Raw genomic sequence first — 23301 nt, 5'->3', positions numbered from 1 at the left:
ATACAGTGTATACAGTGTATACAGTGTATACAGTATATCAAAAAAATAAAGAGAACACTTAAGTGTTCCCTTCATTTTTTGAGCAGTATATATATATATATAGCTTTATATATAAGCTTTAATTTGTATATATACAAATGTTTCTCAGAACATTTTAAATGTTCTGAGAACATTTGTATGTATATATACATTTGTATATATACTGAGAACATTTGTATATATACAAATTAAAGCTTTAAGAAATTAAAGCCACATTTATACTCGTATTGCTCTGTCAGGTTTATGATCCACTTCTAAGCAAGGTTGTGTGTCACATTGCTTTGAACTCTCAGTGACCCGATGTGGGCGAGCGATGAAATCATCGGTGGTGACTTGACAAAAAAACAACCAAGTCAGTTTTATAAAATGTATATATACATTTTATATATGTATAAAATGTTACTTTTCATTTAGAAGAAGAATATCATGAGGAGTTTAAACTTTTTTCACTTTTCGTCAAGGTACAATTATAGAAACATTAATAACGAAACGTATTTCTTATCGTTAGGAGGATCCTCTCATAACCAGAATGACCATGACTTCAGCTGAATAATCTGGGGTAAATGATGTCAGGGTTCAGACTACCCAATTTAGTTTTACTGCCCATTGCTAACAAAATATAATGGTAAAGTCTGAGTTGAAGGCCACAGCTGGAATTAGCCTCTGGGTTAGTGAACTTTGACTGACCACATTTCTTTAATGTGAAACAGTAGGGGAAAAACACTTGTGAAAGATTGAAAACATCGCTATTAACCAGATAATTCTTTATGCCTTTCCAAAACTATATTTGACTATCGCAGTAAGCGGAGCTCAGAGCTCAGTGTCCGATCTTTAGCGTGAAGCTTATCTTAATATTAGCTTTGTGTAAAAAACAAAGTTCAATCTGCGTAAGTAGTTTCCACACGCTGGCGGTTCCAGGCACTCAATAAGCAATCATCAGTGAGCGTGAAGACCTCTCTGAAGAAGAAATTTAGAAGTTTGTACAAGAAGAAAAGACATTATGATTTCCCATATAAGTTTGTATCAATTGGAGATTTTCCTAATAGGCTGGACCTCTGTTTTTTGATTATGGCAGACATTAACAAAAAGGAAGACGTCTTAAAACCAATCTTCACAGAAATGGAAGTTCACCTAAACTATAGAAAGGATAAAACTAAATAAAGAATTAAATATTGAGAGAGAAGTTATTTACTCCAAATGAAACCAAATCTGAAAAGTTCATTACCACACAGGCTGATTAAACTTAGCTTAGTCTGGATGCGTCTCCAGGAGAAAGTCTCTTTGCTCTAAAAAAAAAACGACTATCCAGCAGTGAGACTAAAGTCCACAGAAACGCATTCAGAGGAAATCAAACTCAGTTCATCAGTTCAGCATGAACACCTCCTGCAGCCTGTCGCGCAGGTGGGGAATGAATGTACTTGTTTCACAGTCAGGTGACCAGGGCACCTCGCAGTCATCGTGTTGACCGTGAACTCTTCTGTACTGAGGTACGACTGAATCGATTGTGTTACATCATGTCCACCAGCTGAATTTTTACTAAAAATGGGTCAAACAACAGGACACCAACCCGGAGCAGATCTGCAACAAGATGGTTAAAGAAAAAGCAAGGGGTTTAAAGTCCTAGTCTAAATAGAAATTTCAGCTTTTATAAATGTTTCTAAAGGAAAAAATGTTTGCTTTTAGAGATTTGTCAATTTAACTTTCAACATATTTTGATATTTTAGTACAATAATTCCTCTTGTACCAGCTATGCAGTCATTGATATCACAAAAAGTAGTATAAGAGATCCTGTGCTTTGTTTTTGTCTACTTGGGATTTTATGTGATATACTTACACAAAGTTACACCTACTATGAAAAGAGCAAGGAAACGTTATGTGGCTTTGCATTTTTTTAAAATATATAATTAAAAATTTGAAAAAAGGGTTGCTCATTTGTACCAAACACACTTTTAATCTAATATTTCTAAATGAAATCCAGTACAACCAGTCAACCTCACAAGTAGCCAAGAGGTCTACTGTAAATGTGAAGGAGCAGCAGAGCTCTACCGCGCAGGTGAGGGAATGTGTTGACAGGACAAATATTAGTTTTGCTTTCTGCAAGCCTGGCCTTTATGAAAGAGCAGCGAGAAGAAAGTATTTGTTGAAAGTAAACCATAGGAAGTCCAGCTTAAAATACCCACAGGCCATGTAGGAAACATTACAAACATGTTAAAAGCCACTTTGATAAAAATTGGAACAAATCTGAAATTTCTGGTGTATATTCAATAGGCTGTATATGGCAGAAACCTAACACTGAATATCACTGTAAAAGCACCATCCCATTAAAGACATGCAGTGGTAGCAGCATCAATTTGTGGGGATACATGCAGAAAAGCCAATCAGAGTTGATGGGAAGATTTGTAGGGCTAAATAGAATAGAATAGAATAGAATTGAATAGAATAGAATAGAATAGAATAGAATAGAAATAACCTTTATTGTCTCTCAGTGGGAAATTCAGGTTTCTCCCAGTCTGTTAGTGCTTGAACAATACATGAAAGGAGTTGCACCTTTCTGCAGACCAGTGAAACATAAAACATAGAGCTGGAGGTTAAGATCAAAACAGTTAATGCATTAGAGTTATCCAGTCAAAGTCCAAATCTTAAGACGTGACAAGACATAAAACTTGGTGTTCCAAGACAGTTTTGATCCAAGTTGACTGAACTTCAACTGCTCAAGTTCAACTTTGATGTCTAAAGCTGGCAGAAAAATACTCCACAAATTTGCAACCATAACCGCAGCGTTATGTGGTTTTACAAACTGCTGACACACTTTTTTTTATTGGAGAACATTTTTGAAAAACATACATTTTCGGTTTCACTATATGTCACAATGACTTGCCATAAACATCGGTTTGTTTCTTGCAATAGCATAATTGTCTCAGTAGGTGGCGTAGGCAGTGGCAGAGCCGCCACAGTAACGGAAGTGACGTTTCCTAATTCGTTCGAGAACGTAAACAGTAATGGCGGACTGCGAAGCGGAACCTCTTGTGTATCTAGCTATCGGTAACATTCCCGTAGCCTTCCACTCGGCGGACCTGAGAAATTATTTCAGCCAGTTTATAGAGAGCGGCGGCTTTCACTGCTTTCACTACCGGCATCGACCAGAAGTTCTAAGAGAACCCGAAGGGTCCGAACCTGCGGTGGACCAAGACGGAGAGAAAGCTAGCTCCGTGTCCTCAGAACCCCACGAATCAACGCAGAACAGCTGCGTGTCGAAGACGGTGGCGGTGAGGTCGTGCTGTTGTATCGTTTCAGTCCATGCTGAACATGCTGAGAGGTTCATCAGGATGTATGCGGGGAACCACTGGATCGACTCGAAGGGAAACTGGCTGGCCAGACGCTGTGCTATCAGGAGAACAAGAGTCTCGCATGACAAAGGTTAGTGAGTGATGCAATATAATAGATATGTACATGAAGGAACTAGTCATTTGATTACATTGTTGAAGTGGAGTATTACTCATTTTCTTGTGGCAGGAAATAGGCATTAAATTCATAAAGCAGTAAATTGATTACTCTATGATCTCATCTCTTGCATTGTCCGTGAAACGTATCACTCCCCAAATCTGGATCTGTATGGGATAAAGAAAATGTCCTTTTTTCTACACTTAAAAGAAAATACTAATAACTAATAATATGTTAGAATTTGTGAAATTCTAACATATTAGAATTGATGAGATCTCATCTAGATGATATGTTTAATTTAGACATCAAAATGGTACTTTTTGTTTGTTGTATTGGGCGATTTGGGATTTTATTTGCTGATATAATCAGTAGATAAATGTACCTTGGCATTGCTGATTTATGGAATTAATTTTTTAAATAATGTGTTTTTGTTTGTTTGTTTTTTTACAAACAATTTAAAGCAATCACAGATCACAAACTGGGATGTGAATAGTGTTTATTAGGTGAATATGTTTACACAAATCTTAAGGGTTTAAAAATAGTGCCTGATCTAAGTTAAAAAAAAACAAAAAAAAAACAGCAACAATTAAATTTCCCTTTATTAGTCCAATGAGTAATAAAGGAAACCCATGCAGCTGATCAAACTCGTCTTTGTTAAAGTTTTGTACTCAAGTTCCCAACGTTACAGAAAAATGGCAACAAAATCTTCAAAACAAACCAAACGTTTAAGGCTGACAAAAGCATAAATGTTTTGAAATGGAGCCTCGGATGTTGGGAAAAAGATAAAAGATATGTAGATAAAGTCTGCCCAACGATGTGCTTGTCATTTCAGGTGAAGGTTCCTTCCCTTATAAAACCAAGTATGAGCAGCGCCACCATGTCTCCTTCACCGAGCTCTTCACCGAAGCTGACCTCAGCAGGCTGCCTGAGCTGAACCCGCCTGCTCTGATGCAGAACGGCAACGTGGGCACGCCCATCAAAGTCTTCCTCCAACTCATCCAGTCCTGTCGCCTCCCTCCACGCCTCATCCGGAAGCTGGGCCTCACTTTCCCGAAGACCAGCTCCAGCCGTCGCTATGGAAACGTGCCTTTCCTCTACCACAACACGTGCACCCTTCCTGCCACAGAGGAGACGGTGTTAACAGCTGCCGGACACGAGATATCGGGGCCAGGCTCTCTGATGGCCCCGTCTTCGAAATCAAAATGGAGACCGCTGGCTGATGATGTGCACGCAACGGAGGCTGACGACACGCAGAATGAAGAAGAGGGAGAAGAAGGGGAGGACACACAGTCAAATGCAGATGATGTACGTTTTATTAAGAGTATTTAAAAACCAATCTTTTTGTTAAGGTACATGATCACCTTTTCATTTGGGTTTATAAAATGATGCCTGGTTGCAGGATGACGACCGCTGTGAAGAGTGGGAACGCCACGAGGCCCTGCATGACGACGTGACCAGCCAGGAGCGAAGCAAAGAGAGGCTTTATGAGGAAGAGATCGAGCTAAAGTGGGAGAAAGGAGGTTCTGGTCTGGTTTTCTACACCGACGCTCAGTACTGGCAGGAGGAGGAGGGAGGTAAGAAAGGAAAACGGCAAATATAATTCTTCCAGATGATTCTCAAAGTAGGAAATATACAGTGCCTTGTAAAAGTTTTAATTCTTGAATTTCTCCACATTCTGTTCCATGACAGATTTTTTTTGCAGGAAAATGTTTTGAGTGAAAAAAGTTGTTCAGTGCATCTAGTATTTTTTTTTTTTTACTGTAATTATATAGCAAAAAAAGTTAAATGTGTATTTTGTTTTTCTGTGGAAAAAGTTTACTTTTATGAGATGCACATGAACACATTTTGCTCACAAAAATAGCTGGAAAAAAACGATGCATTTAATGTCTACCTTCCCTGTAAAATAACGTGGATCTGCTCTTTTTGTAGATTTTGACGAGCAAACGGCAGACGACTGGGACGTCGACATGAGCATTTACTACGACAAAGGTATCTGAGCCGTTTCTATCACCTGTAATTGTCATCTTGACTACATAATGGATTAAACAGCATTCCTTTTATCCTGATAGAATAATGCTAACCGTTCCTCTCACAGATGGAGGCGACATGGACGCTCGTGACTACATAAAAATGCGCTATGAGAAGAGGCTGAGGGACGGTGTTGAAGACGGATCAGGGCACAATCAGTCGATTGGCAGCTTTGAGAGGTTTACTAAAGTAAGCAGGCTTATTTAACTCGTATGTTGCTGTTCTCCTGTGTGTGAATATTGCTCACATTTCTTTTATGTGATTAGGGCTTTGGCCGACGAGTGATGGAGCAGCAGGGCTGGAGGGACGGCGAAGGGCTGGGAAGCAGCCAGGTTGGAATTCCTGAAGCTCTGGAGAATGAGGGCCAACATCCACACTGCAAAAGAGGCTTTGGGTGAGTGTGAATACTTGAAAGAGACTCAATAAATTGACAGGATTTAATTCAAGGATCATCCAATTGTGGAAGAAACCAAATTCTGGATTTATTTTACTGCAGATATCATGGAGAAAAGTTGGTGTTGCATCCTGTGAAGAAGGCCAGGACAGATTATCTCATTGGCACGGTGTACGACAAACCCAAAGACATAGATGAAGGCGACACCTTATGGAGGCGACAACCCAACACCAGCATGAAGTACAGAGGCTGGCAGCCAGGTGGCAGCATCGGATCAAAAAGATGACATCTTGCTCTATCTGCAAAATGTATAGCTCCGATTTATTTATTAGATTTTTATAATAAAAAAAATGCAAAAAATTTTTAATTTTGTGTCTGTATTTTCCCTTTGTGTGCCTTACAATGACTCTGTTGCTCCACAAAGTAATATTCATTTAGCATATTAAATTGCAGCACTGAAACTATGAAACTGGCATTTACTAAAGAATAACAAGAAGGAAGCCATTATCTGCAGTTTGTCATAATCCAAAGTAAACATGTCCCAGAAGCTCCTTTGCTCAGCTGACACTAACATTTTAGATTTTGGTCTACACCCTAATAAATGTGTGGAGGAAAACAAACCCCCAGAGCTCATTAGGCCCACTTATAAATATGATAGTGGCAGCATTATGATGTGGGAATGTTTTTTTATTTTTATGTTTTCAGCAGGAATAAAAAATAAATTAAAAAAATGGTCAGATCTAATAAACAGCAGCCCTTTGAGAAAACCTGCTAGTGGCCAACAAAATAGAGAAAAAAACAATACAACCTGGGGTACAGTTTCACCTCCCAGGAAGAAAATCACTGCACAGAGAGACAGAAAGCTGAGACTTTTTGACAAGACTTAAAAATTATATCCATTTATAGGCTCTTCCTCCCTGGACAGAGTCCAGGTGTAGGGGGAATTACATAAAGTTTACTATTCAACAGAGTACCTTAACTTTAAAGATTGCATTCCTCTTCTCTTTATACCGTTTTATCCCTCCAATTCTTCACCATAAATATAATTTGGATGCGTGTTTTTTTAATTTCTAAATTGACTAAATACAGCGCACTTTTGAAATGCCTGCTGTGAGTTCTTAATGAACTTGTTGTTTAATTAAAACAAGGGTGGAATTTGAAAAACAAATGTTTAAAGAATTAGTATTAAAAATTGTTACATTTTAAAAGGAAATGTGCGTCGGAATGGTGTGAATTAAGAAATGGCGGGTTTTATTTTGAAAAGCAGCCCGAATAACCCGGATGTCATTCATAGCTTTAGCGTGATAGCTAGCAGCTGAAGTTCGCATGCTTAATACTTATGTGATGTTATGTGGTATATATTTATTGTTTAGGTGTAGATTTTAAGCTCGTCTTAAATTTCAGTAAGTTATTTAGGTAACGTTTAATTGGAGGTTTTTCGTAAACCTTCCACGGTCAGGTTATTTACTCAACTTATTTTTCGAAGGAAGGTCCAGGACTTTTTATTATTGTTATTATTTTTAGTTTAGTTGTTACTGCGAGGAAGCGGGTTTTAGTGCCTGTTTTTTGTTACCAGAAGCAACAAACAGTAGTAGCTGCTCGGTCGCAACGCAGCCTGATGCTGCCACATCTGCTCCCTCTGACTGACTGGTCCCAGTTACCGTGAGCTTCTGCACAACCAGTTCGTAACACCTTGACACCATGTCCGCTCAGCCTGGACTCAAACCCTCCCTGCGCTTCGGTCAGGTGGTCATCGGCCCACCAGGTTCGGGTAAAACCACCTACTGCCAGGGGATGCAAGAGTTCCTGACCAGCCTGGGACGCAAGGTGGTGGTGGTGAACATGGACCCGGCCAACGAAGGGATTCCTTATTCCTGTGCAGTGGACGTCTCGGAGCTGGTCACCCTGGACGATGTTATGGAGAACCTGAAACTCGGCCCTAATGGTGGACTTCTTTACTGCATGGAGTACGTGGAGGCCAACCTGGACTGGCTGGAGAGCAAGCTGACACAATACAGTGACTGCTACTTCTTGTTTGACTGTCCTGGGCAGGTGGAGCTTTACACCCACCAGAGTTCAGTGAAGAATATATTCTCACAGCTGGCCAAGTGGAATTTCAGAGTAAGATTATTTACCAATAATAAATAATGACCCCATTCTTTGTGCAACACTTTCAAAATACAGTGTCTTGCCACAGACCTATCCCCGTTTCACTCCAGTACTCCTGAGAAAAACCCAGTGCAGAAGTAGTCAGCTCTTTAGTAAACGGGGTTTACATCTGCATACTTTAATATCAATATTTAAGTCCAGCTGTTCTGTACAGGCCACAGAGGGTTGCCATAAAACACAAGTGAAGAACTTCATTCAAAATAATGTGTGTGCTGGAACTCTAACATTACACATTATGGGATAAAACACACCCCATGGTAAGACGTGGTGATGCTTTTGTTTTGGTAGGGACTTGGAAGCTGGTCAAAGCCGATGGAGTTTACTACAGCTCAATCCCTGTTAAAAAAAAAAAAGTTACAAGTTGCAAAAGACTGGTGGTGGTGTAGTTTAAAAAGAATGGACAGAAATGCCAGTCTCTAGATTTGGAAGCTTGTAGAAGCATAACACAAAGCAACTGTAAATATAATCACAGAGAAATGTATTTTCCCAGTGTGTTAGACCAAATATGAACTGATTCTCATTCTGTCACACTGTTTGTGGGTTTTTTTTTATTTATTTTTTTTTTATGCTCAGCTCACAGCAGTGCACCTTGTAGACTCTCACTACTGTGCCGACCCGGCCAAGTTCATCTCGGTGCTGTGCACGTCTCTCTCCACCATGCTGCACGTGGAGCTTCCTCACGTCAACATCCTCTCCAAGATGGACTTGATTGAGCAGTATGGAAAACTAGGTACGCAAAGTGTTACTCGCATTATAACTCGAGAAAGCAAGAGGAATTTCTGTCAAACGGCTTTACGCTCCGCTTTTTGCTTTACAGCATTCAACCTTGACTTCTACACGGAGGTCATGGACCTGACCTATCTTCTCGATCACTTGGCTGCAGACCCCTTCTTTAAAAAGTTTCGCCATCTTAACGAAAAGTTAGCGGAAGTTATCCAAGACTACGGCCTCGTGTCCTTCGTGCCTCTCAATGTGCAGGTAACCGCTGCGGCTTTCAGTCGTTTCACAAATGTGGCAAAAAAACTCTGTGAGCTTTAATGTCTCAGCTGCTGCGAACATACAATAGAAGGAGTTGGCCTCCGTCTAACTGGAGCATGAAGGGATGACACTTGAGTCGATAACATCCTACTCCATGTTTCATCCAAGACGTCTTTCGCAGTTGTGATATTGCACTCACTGGCATTGTGATGAGGATTGTTATTAGATATATCGCACAGTTCTAAGAGATTTTTGAAAGTGGTTTGACAGGAAAGAGGGTTATGAGAGAGGGGGAAGACATGCGGCAAATGTCACCAGGCCAGGAATCGAACCTGCGACCACCGGCATGAGGACTAAGGCCTCAAGACATGGGTTGTGCTTTGCCCCTGCACCACCACAGCACCCAGTTCTAAGAGATTTTATTGCAAAAAGATTAAAATAAGGAATAATTTAAAACTTAATGCTGTGGATAATATAATCATTAAAAATAATTCTAAAAATAACGAATAAAAGGTTTTGCTTTTTGTATTTCATAGCAGTAAAAGTGCTCTAATATACTAGTGCTCTTATATACTAAAACATTTTTCTTTTTCTTTTTTTTTACTTTAATTTGTGGCTCCCATCAGTTTTAAAGTGTTTTGCTTCAGTAATAATCCTGAGTACATTTTAAGAATGTCTTACCAAGCAACTTTTGCCAGCGGTGTAAAGTCTTCAGTTTTGCTATAAAGTATTAGCTTCATAGTAACTTGATAGTAATGAGCTCCTTCACAGTCAAAGAGTACTTTTATGTAATGTATGAAATGATCCACTCCTTCAGAGAAATTCAAAGTCACTCATTGTGAATGTCCAGATAGGTCAGTGATAAACCTGTAGCCTTTGAAGCTAAAGACTGGTAGCAGTCATGTGTAAAGAGACAGGAGTGTTGGAAATTCATTATGCTTTCTGCTGCATTTTTCCCTGATAGGAGTTATTAACAAAGAATCATCTGGTTGTTTTCTTCTGATACAGAATCTTAGCATCTTAGGACTGTAAATGTTCATTTTACCTATTACTACTACAAGTGGTTTTTTTTTTACACTTTTATTCCTCATGTTGCGAGTTTAAAGCAAGTCTAATCTTTGACAATAGGTGAGAACGGAGCAAAACATCTTCTTTTTATCAGAAGTCCAACTTTTTGTTGCTTCCTATGTATCTTAATTTATCTCACAAAGCCAAACTTGAGACTTGGACTGAGGAAGCCTGATCACTGTGTTCTCAAAAGGCATCAAAATCTCTCTAAAAAAAAAAAAATCTGCAGACGCCAAAACAACAAATAGAAACGTCCTCATACAAAGTATGACAAGGGTTTCAGTGAGAGTATTTTTAGGCACGTGCTTTGTCAGGGGATAGTTTCTCTGAATTTCTTTCGGGGAAGTCCCCGGATCACATGCTACTGCTTTTCCTCTCCTCAGGACAAGGACAGCATGATTCAGGTCTTACGGGCGGTGGACAAGGCCAACGGGTATTGCTTCGGAGACCTGGAGGAGAGGAATCTGCAGGCGATGATGTCAGCGGCTGTGGGGGCAGACTTCCAGTTCAGCTCGTATCCTTTCTCAGCCACCGCAGTGGGTGACTCATCTGGGTTCAGAGTCAAACTAAACACATTAAAGTTTAACATGCTCTGGCCGTTAGGTCATACCTCACCAGAAGTATCGGTTATGTCAAACTAAATATTATGTAATAATAACGTGCGCTGAACATTCGTGGGACTTTGTTGTGCTTTCCCTTGACAACTGACCCCCCTAGAACTCTCGGAGTGCAAGAGCGGTATGTTGAAACGGGTGAGAAGACCGTGGAGGAGGAAATGATGGAACTGTAACACGAAAAGCTCAAATGAAGTGGACAGAACCGGAGGCATTTGTAGCACCACTGGACCAGTTTTGGCAGCATTTGTGTTGGTTTTTGTAATGTAAAGGTTATTATAATAATTAAAAAAAAAGAATAATGTACAATTTTGAAACTTGTAAAAAGCTTTGTTTTGATTTTTTTTTTCTTTTCTTTTTTGTGCGTGCCGGGTGTAGCACCACATAACACTCACAAACTAGAGCACAATTTAAAAGTGTGTGGTCTGATGACACCAAAACAAAACTCTGTGTATGTAACTGAAAACTTGAATTTAGGCCTCTGTCTCTTTAAGAAGCTCCTGTTCTTTCGTCGCCATGACTAAGGGTTTAACAGTGTTTTTACCTTCACACTTAGAAGTAGCTTGTATGTTAAGCTCAGCAGGTGCGCCGTTCTTCCAGGTGTTTGCTAATTGCAGCTGGTGCTAGTCTGAAGGAGCTGGAGGAGCTTTGTGGAAAAAGCAGCGTGAGAGCAAAGCGTTTAGGCACCATGAATGGTTGCCACGGGAGATTCGAGGATTTCTCAAACATGCATGACAGAATCAAAGCACTCCACACTCCAGGTATGTTTTTGATGAGTGGATAACATTATAACATAATATAAAACTCAAAAATGTTGATTTTGTACAATATTGTCCCTTGAAATAAGTGTGGACTTCATTTCACAATATATCTGCAGACCTACATTTTGCTTTTTACCCAAATAAAATGAAATAAATGCGAGATTAAGCGGTGGCGTCTTCAATATTCATAGTCCAGCAGCTACAAATACAATTCTTTGAAGCTGAAGTAATCTGAAAACAGCTAAACATTAAAGGAGTGAACAGTACTGGTTAACACAAACCAGCGCGAATCAAAGCCGTAGGCACCGCATCAGATAGGCAGCAATAGCTGAAAGTTTCTGCTGTGTGTTGACTCGGTTCTGGCCGGCAGATGGCATATGTGCCTGCAGAAACCTGCGCCCGGATCCTCAAAAGTCTGCTCCAATTCTTTCCTTTTGCCAAAGCAGAAAAATTAAGTCAGGCGGGGAGAGGAAGCCACATTAAATCTGTGTTTCTGCACAACTGGCCCTGTGTCTGGTCTTTGGGATGGAAGATATTCCCTTTTTCTAAATCTGGCTTAAACTCTTTTCTATTAGCACAAGTTTCAGTTGTGTCCTTTTCCATACGACATCTGTTTTAACAAATTACATATCTATGAATTTTGCACCACCATTAAACAGACAGTCCAAGACGCACATTAATCACTGGGTATAGTTTGTGTGTGTGTGTGTGTGTGTGTGTGTGTGTGTGTGTGTGTGTGTGTGTGTGTGTGTGTGTGTGTGTGTGTGTGTGTGTGTGTGTGTGTGTNGTGTGTGTGTGTGTGTGTGTGTGTGTGTGTGTGTGTGTGTGTGTGTGTGTGTGTGTGTGTGTGTGTGTGTGTGTGTGTGTGTGTGTGTGCCTTCCCGCTCTGCTGCAGTCAGACTAAAATAAAGCGTGATCCACTTCAGGAGCCTCGCACAAATGTGGGAAATCACATTAACCCTCTGTGGTGTGATGTGGCTGCAAATTATCTCTGGACAGCTTCCTGCCTGCAAAGCTCTGTGTGCATTAGGGGGGTGTGTCAGGCAGAATGTTAAATTGTGTTTCAGTGTTTGTACATGTGATCAAGTATGCCTCCTCATTGGTACTTCCTGCCTTTTTTTCCCTCTATAAGCCCCCTAGAGGTAGATGTGTGGTGTGTTTGTGTGTGAAAAGAGAGAGCAAGAGAGACAGTTTTGTGTGTGTGTGCCTGTGCGTGTGTGTGTTTGCGTGTGTCTAGAGTGAGAAAAGAAACTGAAAGCCACTCTTGTCCCACTTACATGCCAAATCAGAATTTATATCAATACCCAATCGAACAACTGAGCATCTCATGACTTTTATTTTTTTTAAATTATTCCTCCCCAAAAAATAGACCCTTTGATTTCCTTATCTTCCACACTTTTCATTTCCATTCCACCCCTGCTCAATGCAGAGCACACACCCTGTGCTGCCAGAGGATAGGAAAGAAGAAAAAAAAAATGTTTGCTTCATTTGCCCGTAGAGCACAGCAAGCTCTGATGGTTAATTCTTCTTAGTCGTTGAGAGACTTTGAAGCTGCCTACGTGTCTTATTTCAGCTAGATAAAGTCTGTTTTAATTTTCTGTTTGGTTCAGTTCAATGGCAGCAGGCTGAGAAAGAGAGCAGGAGCCTGAGCGCCCATCCCCCCACGCTCAGCAGAGAGTGTGTTTCTGCTGGAGTGAGATACAGACCGAGAGAGAAGAGGAGAGGGGGTGGTAGAGGAGAGCAGAGCAGGCAGACAGGCAGGCAGGCAGGCAGGGGAGGGAACAGGAGGGAATGTGCATTGGTAGTCTCGCTTGCTGCAAGGCTTCCTCCTTCTGCTGTGGAAAAACCTGTGCGTGTTGCCTCTCTTTACGAAATACTCTTGAAAACAGTGCTGATAAAGAACAACAACAAAAAGAAAAATACACACAGATTAATTGATTTGTTTTCTTTATTTCTCTGTATGAAAAATGAATAGTTTTTACGACAAACAAGCTGACTGATTTCAAATTGTTTTTAGCATTTTGACGCAGGACTACAGATTGTCGAGTAAATCTCTTACATTACCGCTTCATCGAAATGTTTAACGTAACTATAAAAGGGATTAATCTTACCATCAGTGTATACCAAGGGTTTAAAAACATTATGGTTTCGAAACTGCTAACATTTTTTAGTCATAATGTTTCTAAAGCTGAATATCCTTAAAATGAGTTACCAGAGAAAAAGAAAAAGAGGAAGTTATATCATGCTGTGTGGAGCATTAAGGAAGAAAGCTGCTCCTCCCCAGGCTGTTGCTGTGTACAGTCGGTCAGCTGGCTGAAAGGTAATACACGTTTTCCTCACTTCAATAAGACCAATTTGGCTGCACAAAGTGTACAACCAAACACAGTCGAGTGTGTTTGGTTGTACACACACAACCAAACACACTCGACTGGAAAACCTGCTCTGCAAAATATTATGTTAGCATATAACCTGTAGATAACATAAAGAACTAAAAAACACAACTCATGTTATTACATTGGGACAAATATATTGTTTTCATGCTTGTCTAAATCTAAATTGGTGCAATGGACTGGAAATGTTAGTTTTGTATTTTCAGTGAACAACTTTTGTACATCTCAAGTCATTTTGTACAAAATCCCTGTCCACTGAAAACAAACTCAACTGAGCACTAGTCTTAATATGTGTAATTTTCAATTAGAGACTGGCAAATGCAGTTCAGGCTTCTGCAAAAATGACCAACATTTGCTCTTTAACAACTACTCTTTAATTTTGTGCTGAATAATTTGTTGAAAATCAAATATAACCTTGATGATCGTCATGCAGTCATATGCGGTGTAAAACATTATCTTCAGTTTCACTGAGGGTCTACTTTCAAGAATGATGCCTGCTTGTTAAACCAAGATTATATTTCTGACTTATGGTTCTCCCTAAACTGAGCCGCCCTGGGCAGAAAGCCATACTACCACATAAAACCTCACCACTAGTCATTTATATTCAGAAAACATTAGCATTCATTATCTTTCAAAGTTCAAACCTTGTGTATTATATGTAAGCTTATACGATTCTTGCGATTCTCATCCCAAAGCCATTCCTAACTTAAACATCTAAAATATAATGCAACACAAAAACACCTCAAGACATCCAAAATGGCTACAAAAAAAGATACAAAATGAGGCAGAAACGTGACAAAATGTTGCACATTACCTAATATGATATTCAAAAAGTGAGCAACTTTAATGTCTTGTGATACAATGACAACTGCCTTCCCGATTACTCCAACAACCAACACAAGCCCAGTTAGTTTCATCTGAGAACTTTGGAGGACTGTAGAAATAATACGATGCGAAATGAGTGCACTGCGTGAAGAAGTCAGTGGAGAGACATGCAAAGTGAACAGATGCAACAGATGTGAAATGATGAAAACATGTGTAAGACAGACTGGCACTCACAGTGGATCTGTGTGAATTTTAAGCATTTCGTGCTTTTACACATCACTCACGTGCATTTAATAGTGAGGTTCAACAGTTGCATCACTGAAAGGTTATATTTAAAACATGAAGTAGTTTCCCCCCTCATGACAGACGATTCCTTAACAATTGTTTGAATATTGATTTCGGGTTATTGAAAATGAGACCAGAACTGTAATCTCTCCTTCAGGTTGCCAAAATACCATAGATGCCGTTTGGCTGTCTTCAAAAAATACTGAGTCCAGTAGCTTTTATTAAAGGTGTTTAGCCCACCCAATGTTCCAACTTAAAAGAAAATCCTGAATAGGATACAAAATTACTTCACTTTCAGAGTAGACTCTTACAGGGAGACACTAAATAAACAACTAAAGAAGCATAATATGTTGAATCGCAATAATCATCCTGCTTTAGCAAGGGCTTACACAGGAAGTTAATTTCGGGGGCCCCAGAATATTTCATGAACGTGTTTTACAAGTTTTTTTTTATTTTTTATTTTTAGAAAAAGCTTCAGAGATCCATATGACTGTGAAGTGGTTTCATTTGTTGGATGTTCATGCAAGAAATCAGTATGGTGATGTCATGGTTCAATCTCATATCAGTATGGTGATGTCATGGCTCCATCTCAAATTCAGCCCAAATATGTCAGATGGGAGAATCCCTCTAAACGTGGCCCAAGCTGTCTTCTTTTTTTGTTGTTGTTGTTATATTTCAGTGAATCTGCCTCACTCAGGTCTGGCATAGTTATAACACTGAATATTTTTTATATGAAAACATATCTTGGAACGCCATAAGAGACTTAAAATGGCAAACACAAAGGTAGTTTTAAAAAAGGCCATTTCCACGTGGATAAGTTTATGTATGTCTAAATTGTAAACTATTGTATTTGGAATATGAAAACGAAATTCATGAGTTGGGCCCAAATCCTCCTAAAATTTGTATCAGTGCAAAGTCAAAATAGTAGAGGACTATTTGGGAGCAATTTCTGGTGAATCGATGTATCTCTATTTATGCTCTCCATATTTGTCCATTTGAATGGAATTTCATTGCCCTTGACACTTGCATCTTATATAGCTTTTACATCGTACAAGATGATAGAGCTCATTTTGATGATGAAAAGGTGTAACCACAATGAATTTAATCAGTATTCTACTATGATGATTCAAATGTGTATTTTCCTAATGTCATTTGGAACTACCAGCAACCAGATGCAAAAAACGTAAAATTATGAAAACACGTAAGCCATGTTTTCCTAACACTCTGATACATACCCTGAATCTGCATTCATTTGACAGTTTGGGGCCTTTAAATGATTGTTACACGGTTATATCATATGTTCTCCTGATAATTACAATTATACGGATAGAAAACAGTTAAAGAATAATTAGTTTCCATTTATCTAATAAACGAGCCATACTTTTGTTGCAGAATGCCTTTTTTTTTAACTGAGTCAAATTTGTGTTTCATTTGCGCAAACATGAAGCTCGTCTTGAGAAGAAAATATTCCACCTATAGTTTACGTGACGATTTTAGAAGGAAAAAAATCCTGTCCGGCCTTGAGGGGATCCGCTCCGTGTTTTGCAGCCACTCGTGCGGCTGGGTAAAATGGCTGTATGTAGCTGAGCCTCGTGTTGGTTGGGTTAGCTCCCTGCCTCTACCCGGGCTCGGTAACACAACTCCCACAACAATTTCTGTCGGTTCTCTACGCATTGTATGGAGCCTCCATCACCTCTCTAACCCTACTTACGGAGCTGAAACCGGGGGAGATGGCAGCCGGATTCGGTCCGGAATGAAGGGATAGGAATGATTCGACTCAAGGATTGATGGTTTTAAACAATTATTTATATTCAATGCTAGCTTTTGATTGTGACTGACTCGGCGAGAGAGAGGGAGAGAGTTGTGGGGGTATATCATGGCCGCTCAGGTCGCCACTCTTAACACTAGTCCGCCTTCTGAACTTAAAAAGCCGGATCGAGACCCGAAGGAAGATACGGTTCCAGGGGACAAGCAGTCCGACAAAAAGCAGCCGTGTTTGGACAGCGAATCGCCGGGCCGGGGGGATCTGCAGGACGGGGCCGACAGTGGAAATGCAGGGGGAGGAGGGGAACCAGAGATGAAGAACGGGAATGGGAACCCGCCCAGGGTTAATAATAATACCCCGAATGACTCTGTGGGACCGGAGGGAAACAACCACCCCGGGTTCGTGCATCACCACGGTCCCACATTCTCTCCGCCTTCGTACGGATACAGTCAGCACTACGGTCGGCCCGCTTTTCATCAATATGGCGGACAACAAAGCCCTGGCATGGCAGCTGCTGCGGGTCCGGGTGTGCAGTCGAGCAACATGATGGACCCGTATCAACCCAATTCACACGACCATGGCTTCTCGAATCACCAGTTTAACAATTACAACCCATTCCCGAACAGGACTCCACACCCGGGCCAGGCGTTCGGCATGAACTCCCCTCGCAGCGCTCAGGCGCCGACAGCTGGGGGCCAGCCAGCTAAGCAGCAGCCACCGCCGGGAGGACCCACGGCGATGACTGGATCTTACAGTAACCAGAGATATAACATCGGAAATCCCCAACCAACATCCACACCGACGCTCAACAAGCTCCTGACCTCTCCCAGCTCAACACGGGGGTATCCAAACTATCCGTCTGGTGGCGACTACAGCAGCCAGGAAGGAGCTAGTAAGGGACCAGCAGATATGGGCAGCAGCGGTCAGTACGCAGGGAGCAACCCAGGCTGGCAACAAAGAACCCATCACCCGTCGCCCATGAGTCCGGGGAGTGCTGGGCAGCCTCTAGCCAGAAACCAGGTAAACCCGACCGTTTAACCGCTACAAGGGCTTTAGCATGTCTGCTTCCCTCTGAGCTAGTTCACAACGTAGCAGGCCAGCCATTGTCTGATAGTAGTTCGCAAAGACTCTAAAATGGCTGCCTCTCGTGTGTATTTTTTCACTCTTTACAACACACCACTTAATACATTTCGCTTTAATTCTATTTCTAAATGCACGTTTTAAGAGTAGAGTGGTGCTTGGTTTGGGTGTAAGTTGAGGAAATTATGTTAAGGGAGCTAAGAAGGCCCGACTTTGAAAAGAGGGCGAAAATAGGAGCAACGGCTCGTTTTTCTTCTCGTACATTTTTCTCCCTTTCTACGTCAGATTTATAACACATTTGCTATTAGTGTAGTTATCCTGTACGACTATATAATAAACACTCGAACATTAGCGTGATATAGTTGTTCACAATCTGATGTTTGTGCTGCTTTCTTGCCCGTTGAGCTGTAATTTTGTGGCCATGACGGAAGGAATGTGTTGCGTGCCGAATGAGGGCTTCACGGTCAGTTAAATGGCCTGTGTAAGTCCTGTTTAAAATGTTTATTTGTCCCCGGGGATATCACGGAAGGCTGTAAATTCTTAGATTTTTTTGATCACATATCGATTAGATGCGCTTCCTTGTTCTGTGGAGCTGCTGTTCTTTCTGTAAACGGGCAGCTCCTGCCTTATGAGTGACTGTGAGCAGCCTTTTCCAGATTGCAGTTTGCAGTGGGATTTGAATTGTGGAGGTAAAATCCTACTGTCAAAGCCAGGAGATAGTTGGTCTTGGGTTGACATGCGAGCTGAAATCTGATTGGCTCCTCATCCGCTGCTCATGGCCATTTATAATTACATGTGATGCAAGGCAACAGTTGCTGATAAGAACACACAGCGTTAGCTCATCACAGGGTCATCGGAGGTATTTCTGCTTCACTCCCTCTCTCAGTTCCACTTTTTACTTTCAATAAACATTGGCCAATGCTAAAGCAGCTGCGGGCAGAGAAAATGTTATATTCAAAGCTGTTCAATATCTCTTAGTTGTTTATTACCAGAATTCAAATGTGTCATGGAGGCTCCAGTCCACATAACGATGTGCTTGTTTGTGCCTCTTTAATAAAGAATGCGAGGCAGTTTCTACTTTAAGAGTTGTGTGTGAACGCAATTTCATCTGAAAATGTAATAGAAAAAAGAAATCCAAAATGATCATGTGTGTAGGTTAAGTATTAGGACAATGATTAGAAAAATAATAATTTCTGTGATAATTTCTGTCTCTCATCTCATAGGAATGTAAAATCCCAAATGAACACTCTATCTTTTTGGCGGTTAAAATAAACACAAGTTAATTGACTTGTAATAGTCCCTTTGCTCAGCCACACGGTTATTACCATATAATTTGGATTTTTCTTTTTACAGTTAAAGATAACAGAGATTATTATTTGTTAAAGCAAAATGGCATTTGCTTCGCTTCGCTATCAATTTAAATAGTAAAATACATTTCCGAGTTGAGGCAGAATCTTATTCAGGTGTTTGTGTAGTAAATCAGTCTTTCTAATGGAGGTGTTTAAATAAATTACGGACTATTTGATTGTCGGACTGGTTGCGCTGATGTTTAAAAATGACTAACATTAGCCAACACGATGTAATGTTACTATATTGTGTATTCTTAATTCAAGCAGAATGAACTGATTGTTTTAGACCAAACTTGTAACTTACTGACTGTAGTTGATTCATGCTGTTCCCTTTGTACGCACTTTATTGTTTTCTTTTGGTGACCCAAAATCTTCAGAAACATCCAACTATTTTGTGAAGTAGTCTTCTTTCGGCCTGCTGCATTTTGCAGCAACAGGAGGGGAAGGGGCACTTCTGCATTGCTCTGTGGTCTTTAAAAAAAAAAAAAATCCCATTTATTCTGGAACTTTTTCTTGCACGTCTTTCAAAAAGCTTTTACACAATAATGTCAATATGATGGCATATTAGCACATTTTAAATCTGTGCGTATTTTGATATCAGTAGCTGGACGATGTCTTTTTTTGGGAATATGCTGTGATGCATAAATGGGAAGGATCTTGTTACTCCTTTACTTTCTGCTGCATCCAAAACTCCTACTTCAGTCAAAGGAACTTCCAGCCTTTTTTTTCTCTCTTTTACTTTACAGTCCTTACAAGGAAAAAAAAAACCCTGAATCTGTTAAAGTTAGAATTGGCCGGTCGGGACCCCAAAAGCAAACCTTAAATCGGTTTTGACCTTGTAAAGAGTGATAGATGCATCTCTCCACAAGTCCGGTCCTGAACCTTGTTTTGGCAGCTATGCGACTGCTGTGTCTGGCATGCCGCACAAGTTTGACTTTGTGTGTCTGCAGAATCCCCCCCACCCACCCCAAGCCAATCAGAAAGCAGTTTGCCATCTCTCACCCACCAAGGGAGTTTCCTGTCTGCTTTATGCAGATTAGCCATGTGCTATGCCTATTTATTTCACCTCATTAATGTGGATTTACAGTTTGCCACACAGGGCACTTTGTATTCCTTTTGCTAAAGAGAGCGTTGTAGGGCGAGCACGCTCGTTTCGGCACAAATCAAAACGGCATTAAGGGTCGTTTTTTTATTTTTTGGTTATTAGGGAAATCTTTTGGATGGAGAGGTTATAGTGGTGTGTGAGCTCTTGCAGAGTTTTCACTCTCCTTTCGCTGTTGTTAAAGCACTTCCCTCATTTCTGGTGTCATTCATCCAAAGCCAAACCGCCTTCTCTTGGGGTAGGGGGGAGAAAAAAAACCCTTCTTGGACCAGGCTCAAAACAGGAGCACAGCTGGGATATGTTTAGTATTGGGCAGACTGCCCTCCATTCGAAAGCAGATATATATAGCTCTGTTGACTTCCGAAACTATGGCAGAGTGAAGTGAAAAAAAAAAAAAAAATCTGGGTAATGACCGTGGGAAATAAGGTGAAGAAAAGCACAGTTTGCCCATTCACTGAAACTGCTTTATTACCTCAGCACTGCAGTCATGCATGTTTTGGAGCATTTGAAATGAAGCAATACCATAATTACACAGATTTAAGAGAGATTGCTTGTAGGTTTTGCTGTTTATTTCCTGTTTTTGTCTCATGAAACAAGTTTTTATTTATTTATCTTTTGGCATTCTCAGCCTCCTGGTCCTATGGATCCAATGGGGAAAATGAGAGGTCAGCCATATGGAGCAGGCAGTCCGTACAGCCAGCAGTCTCAACAGGTGCCTCCTACAGGTCCTCAGTCTGGGCCTGGGTACCCTGGCCAGGGTTACGGCACACCAGGTCCACAGCGATACCCAGTAGGCATGCCAGGTCGTACACCAGGAAGCATGGGTGCCATGCCCTACGGTCCACAGGTAATCGCATCTTATTCAGAATTTTATATTTTTGTTATTACTTACTTGTGTTCGTTCATGTTTATTTCGGTAACGTGCAGCATATAGACAATGTTGCAAAGTAACTGTGGCTTTGACCTTCCGGTCAACGTCCAATTCTCAGATGTAGTCCTTGATTGTACTTTTCTATTAAAATAAGGAAAATCAAATAAATGTCAGACAAAAACAAAAACTAGCATGGTTTTGAACAAAGAAGATTTGTTTGATCACGGTCTTGGGAGGCAAAAATCAAAACTACTTAAAACAAAGTCAACTAAATCAACTGAGACCAATAAAACGTGCATACGAAGAAGAAAAATTAAATCCAGATATAAGTCCCCATTTGTTTCTGTTAAATTCAATCCATTAAAGTAGATCTGACAGATTTCAAATGACCCTGAGCTTTATGGGTAAAACATGACCATGTGAAGCATCTCTCACAGATCTGCTGTCCTTTTGTAAACATAATCACAGACAGGTCAAAGTGCATGCTTAGTTAAACACCTAAATTCAATTAATTTTAAATGTGAAAAAAACAATAATGTGAGCAAAAATCCAAAATATATTTGAATTGATTTGTACACTGATGCGTGTTACTGTCTTATTTGTTTTGTCATCAAGAGTTTCTAATGCTCTATTAGAAAGGGACTCCGTAGATTTGATTGCAGACTTGATGGCTTGAGGCAGAGCATTTGACAGAAACACACAATGGATTTATATTTTTTAAAAAGATGCAACAAATTTAAATAAGTTTTTATTATATTAAAATGATTCATTTTGAGAAGATCAGAAGTCATGAAATATTGGCACCAGGTGATTCTATAATTTTTTTAAAAAAACAAAAGTGTTTGCCTTGTATTTGGAGGTAAGTATTGGGATGTCCAGCCACACGAAAATTATCTTATAAAATTTTAAACTGTTTTGCAACAGCTTCAGTGTTTTTCAGCGACACCGAGTTGTCATATCACTGTGCATCTGAAGGCTAACATCAGGATTCTGATTAGATAACCAAAAGTAGATGTGACCTAAAATTGTTTCGAGTGGGTGGAATTCTGCGTTGTCTAAAATTGAGACGTGCATATATTTTCATTTCAGATGGGATCTTATGGCCAGCAGGGACCAGGGGGCTACGGCTCTCAGGGCCAGGCGCCGTATTACAACCAGCCTGGTCAGGCTCCGCATCAGAGCCAGCAGCAATCCCTTTACTCCCAGCCCCAACCCGGTCAGCCTGGGCGGCAGTCGCCTTACCCCGGGCAGCCCCACCCTCCGTCTTCAGCTCCACACAACCAGGGGGGACCACCGTATCAACAGCCCCACATGCCCCCACAGTCCCAGGGTCCCCTGCCTGGTCCGTCCCAAGGCGCCCCCCAGTCTCAGCCACCTTACTCTCAGGCGCCTGCCACGCAGCCCAGCCAGTCTCCGTACGGCCAGCAGCAGGGGCCTCCCACTCAGACCGCACAGCAGCCAAGTTCCCAGGCTCCCCCCGGATCCCAAGGCCAACCCAGCTACCCAGGGTCCTCACAAGGCTCCCAGCAGACCCCTCCGCAGCAGCAGCAGGCGCAGTCCCACCCGCAGCAGCCACCGGGACACGGCCAGCATCCACAAGGGCCGCCTGCAGCCTACCCGCCAAACGCTCAGCAGCAGCAAGCACAGCAGTCACCTTATCAGCGCTTTCCTCCTCCACAACAGCAGGTACGTGCCCTCTGCCTTGGATTCTGCTCATCCTTCTCTGTATATGTGCTTCTAATAAGCCTGTGTGTGTGTTTAGGAGATATCCCAGGACTCGTTTCAGTCCAATGCTCCTGCATCCTCTCAGCCCAAATCTGGTCCAGAGGACGGTCAAGGCCGTCCATCCAGCCTTCCGGTCAGTAATGCTTGTTAAATCACTTTTTTTTTTCTCCACCAAGACAGTTTGTAGCTGTGTAAATGCAGCTTTATTACACAGTTACATTTCAGTACCAATCAAGAATTCCATCTTAAAATGGACGCAATTAGTTTTAAAAGCTTTGTTTTATAGATTCCTTTGATTATTGCTATAAAATAAAATAAAAAAAATGTTTGTTTTGCTTCTGGATGACGCTGGTGGAAATTATTCTGACATTAGGGGTTCTTTTAGAACGCTGCAGCACTGGGATTAATATATATATA

General features: G+C 41.0%; 3 protein-coding genes across 4 annotated transcripts in view; all 3 read left to right on the top strand.

Moving 5' to 3' along the window:
* Positions 1–2980: 2980 nt before the first annotated feature.
* On the top strand, positions 2981–6269 carry gpatch3 (G patch domain containing 3). The gene is made up of 7 exons (XM_008432302.2): positions 2981–3456; positions 4313–4785; positions 4880–5054; positions 5410–5469; positions 5576–5697; positions 5775–5902; positions 6005–6269. The coding sequence occupies exons 1-7, from the start codon at positions 3039–3041 to the stop codon at positions 6186–6188; spliced, it is 1560 nt and encodes a 519-aa protein (XP_008430524.1). The 5' UTR covers positions 2981–3038; the 3' UTR covers positions 6189–6269.
* Positions 6270–6352: 83 nt separating this feature from the next.
* gpn2 (GPN-loop GTPase 2) lies at positions 6353–11654 on the top strand. Its single transcript, XM_008432303.2, has 5 exons — positions 6353–8023; positions 8645–8801; positions 8889–9049; positions 10501–10631; positions 10835–11654. The coding sequence occupies exons 1-5, from the start codon at positions 7604–7606 to the stop codon at positions 10905–10907; spliced, it is 942 nt and encodes a 313-aa protein (XP_008430525.1). The 5' UTR covers positions 6353–7603; the 3' UTR covers positions 10908–11654.
* Positions 11655–16509: 4855 nt separating this feature from the next.
* The window catches only part of arid1aa (AT-rich interaction domain 1Aa), a 21760-nt gene continuing 14968 nt past the window's right edge, over positions 16510–23301 (top strand). The window contains exons 1-4 of one of the 2 annotated variants that reach the window (XM_008432304.2): positions 16510–17777; positions 20917–21135; positions 22249–22845; positions 22922–23017. In XM_008432304.2, coding sequence (XP_008430526.1) covers positions 16869–17777; positions 20917–21135; positions 22249–22845; positions 22922–23017 — 1821 coding nt within the window. In that variant the 5' untranslated portion in view covers positions 16510–16868. The remainder of the gene's footprint in view (positions 17778–20916; positions 21136–22248; positions 22846–22921; positions 23018–23301) is intronic. The other variant, XM_017309625.1, reaches the window with a different exon arrangement.

This window comes from Poecilia reticulata, linkage group LG16 (assembly GCF_000633615.1).
Source record: "Poecilia reticulata strain Guanapo linkage group LG16, Guppy_female_1.0+MT, whole genome shotgun sequence".
NCBI classification, from domain to species: Eukaryota; Metazoa; Chordata; class Actinopteri; order Cyprinodontiformes; family Poeciliidae; genus Poecilia; species Poecilia reticulata.
Note: the sequence above shows the minus strand (reverse complement) of the source record. Positions and strands in the feature narration are given on the sequence as shown.